We start from the raw sequence: 2,500 nt of genomic DNA on the forward strand, positions 1-2,500 counted from the left end.
CCTCACTGAACCTCCTCATTTGAACCACTCGTTACTCCTCAATGACCCTCCTCATTTGAACCACTCGTTACTCCTCACTGAACCTCCTCATTTGAACCACTCATTACTCCTCGTTGCAGATCTTCGACGGTCCCTCGGATAAGTCTCCCCTGATCAGCACCCTCTGCAACAGCACGACTCTCCCGCCGCCCGTGGTCTCCTCCTCCAACGTCATGTACATTCGCTTCACCTCCGACAGCGCCCACGAGAGTGCTGGTTTCACTGCAACACTGTCCAACATTCCTCGTGAGTTTTTTTTTGTCTTCTCTCTGTCTTTCTTTCTCTCTTCTCTTTCTCTGATCCTGTCTTTCTGTGTGCCTCTCTGTCTCTGTCTCCCGCTTTCTCCCTCTTCCTCTCTTCCTCTCTCCCTCTCTCCCTCTCTCCCTCTCTCCCTCTCTTCCTCTCTCCCTCTCTTCCTCTCTCCCTCTCTTCCTCTCTCTCTCCTCTCTCTCCTCTCTCCCTCCTCTTCCACTCCCTCTCCCTCTCTCCCTCTCTCCCTCCCTCTCTCTCTCTCTCTCTCTCTCTCTCTCTCTCTCTCTCTCTCTCTCTCTCTCTCTCTCTCTCTCTTTCTCTCACTCTCTCTCTCACTCTCTCTCTCTCCCTCTCTCTCTCTCTCTCTCTCCCCCCCTCTCTCCCTCTCTCCCTCTCTCCCTCTCTCCCTCCCTCTCTCTCTCTCTCTCTGTCTCTCTCTCTCTCTCTCTCTCTCTCTCTCTCTCTCTCTCTCTCTCTCTCTCTCTCTCTCTCTCTCTCTCTCTCTCTCTCTCTCTCTCTCTCTCTCTCTCTCTCTCTCTCTCCCTCCCTCTCTCCCTCCCTCCCTCTCCCTCCCCTCCCTCCCTCTCTCTCCTCTCTCTCTCTCTCTCTCTCTCTCTCTCTCTCTCTCTCTCTCTCTCTCTCTCTCTCTCTCTCTCTCTCTCTCTCTCTCTCTCTCTCTCTCTCTCTCTCTCTCCCTCTCTCACTCTTACTCTCTCTCTCTCTCTCTCTCTCTCTCTCTCTCTCTCTCTCTCTCTCTCTCTCTCTCTCTCTGTCTCTCTCTCTCTCTCTCTCTCTCTCTCTCTCTCTCTCCTGGCTCTCTCTCTGCGCTCTCTCTCGCTCTCTCTCGCTCTCTCTCGCTCTCTCTCTCTCGCTCTCTCTCTCTCTCTCTCTCTCTCTCTCTCTCTCTCCCCCTCTCTCTCTCTCCCCCTCTCTTTCTCTCCCCCTCTCTTTCTCTCCCCCTCTCCTCCCTCCCTCCCTCTCTCCCTCCCTCCCTCTCCCTCTTTCTTTCTTTCTTTTTTTTCTTTCTCTCTCTCTCTCTCTTTCTCTCTTTCTCTAGATAAAATATATTGATGTCCATTCTTTAATTTATTCACTTATTCACTTATAACCAAGATTTTACAAGGTACGAAACATCTCCAATTTGTAATTTATGTGTTTGTGTTTTAATTGATTTGTATATTTATTCACTCATTTATACCCCAAGGTTTCACACGGTACAAAAGCTCTCCAAATGCAGAGTTTGTGCTACATGTGTTGGTATGTATGTGTGTGTTTGCATGTACGTGTGCGTAGGCAATCTAACCCCCCTCCCACTTTTTTTTCTCCCTCTCTCCCCTCTTCCCCTAGACCCCTGTGGCACATCCGCCCTCGTAGCCACCAACCACACCCAGACGATCGAGTCACCCGGTTATCCGAACCAGTACCAGGCCAGTACCCGTTGTCGCTGGACCATCGCCGCGCCAGAAGACAGCCAAGGTATCCACATTGAATTCACGGACATGAACCTCGAGTCTTCTGCGAGATGCGCGAAGGATTATCTCGAGATTTCGAAGTATTTTGGGGTAAGGTTTGACACTGTTTTCTTTTTATTATTGTTATTATATGTCTGTCTGTCTGTTCCGTTTGTCTGTCTGTCTGTCTGTTTGTTTAGGAATTTACGTGTCTGTCTGTCTGCTTCGGTATTTGCGTGTTTGTCTGTTTTTCTGTCTACCAGTCTGTTCCGTTTGTCGTCCGTCTGTGTAGGTATCTCATTGTCTGTCTGTCTCTCTATCCGTTTGTCTGTCAATCTTTTGCGTATGTTTGTCCACCTGTCTAGGCATCTACTTGTCTGTCTGTTTCTCTTAGTATCTACTTCTTTGTCTTGATATCTGCTTGTCTGTCTAGGTATCTGCTTGTCTGTTTAGGTATCTACTTGTCTGTCTAGGTATCTACTTGTCTGTCTGTTTGTCTTAGTATCTGTCTTTAATTTTCTACTTGTCTGTCTGTCTGTCTGTCAAGGTATCTCCTTGCCTGTCGGTCTGTCTGTTTGTCTGTCTACCAGGAAGTCTATTAATCTATCTATCGGTCTGTCGGCGCGTTTGAGTGTCTGCTTGATTATCTACGATCTCTCGTTTGTCGGTCTATCTTGGTCTCTATACGCATCTGTCAGTCTATCTGCTTGTCTATCTCTGTCTATCCAATATATATCTGTAGGTCGTTTTTCGGTCTA

The 2,500-nt window shown here is 48.4% G+C and overlaps 1 protein-coding gene across 2 annotated transcripts in view; it reads left to right on the forward strand.

Annotated features, from left to right (window-relative positions):
• Positions 1–2,500, forward strand: part of LOC113826824 (cubilin) — a 56,778-nt gene that overhangs the window by 41,583 nt on the left and 12,695 nt on the right. For both annotated transcript variants that reach the window (XM_070137232.1, XM_070137233.1), the window contains exons 19-20: positions 120–285; positions 1,639–1,853. In XM_070137232.1, the coding sequence (XP_069993333.1) occupies positions 120–285; positions 1,639–1,853 (381 nt within the window). The remainder of the gene's footprint in view (positions 1–119; positions 286–1,638; positions 1,854–2,500) is intronic.

This window comes from Penaeus vannamei, chromosome 23, assembly GCF_042767895.1.
Source record: "Penaeus vannamei isolate JL-2024 chromosome 23, ASM4276789v1, whole genome shotgun sequence".
Classification (NCBI taxonomy): domain Eukaryota; kingdom Metazoa; phylum Arthropoda; class Malacostraca; order Decapoda; family Penaeidae; genus Penaeus; species Penaeus vannamei.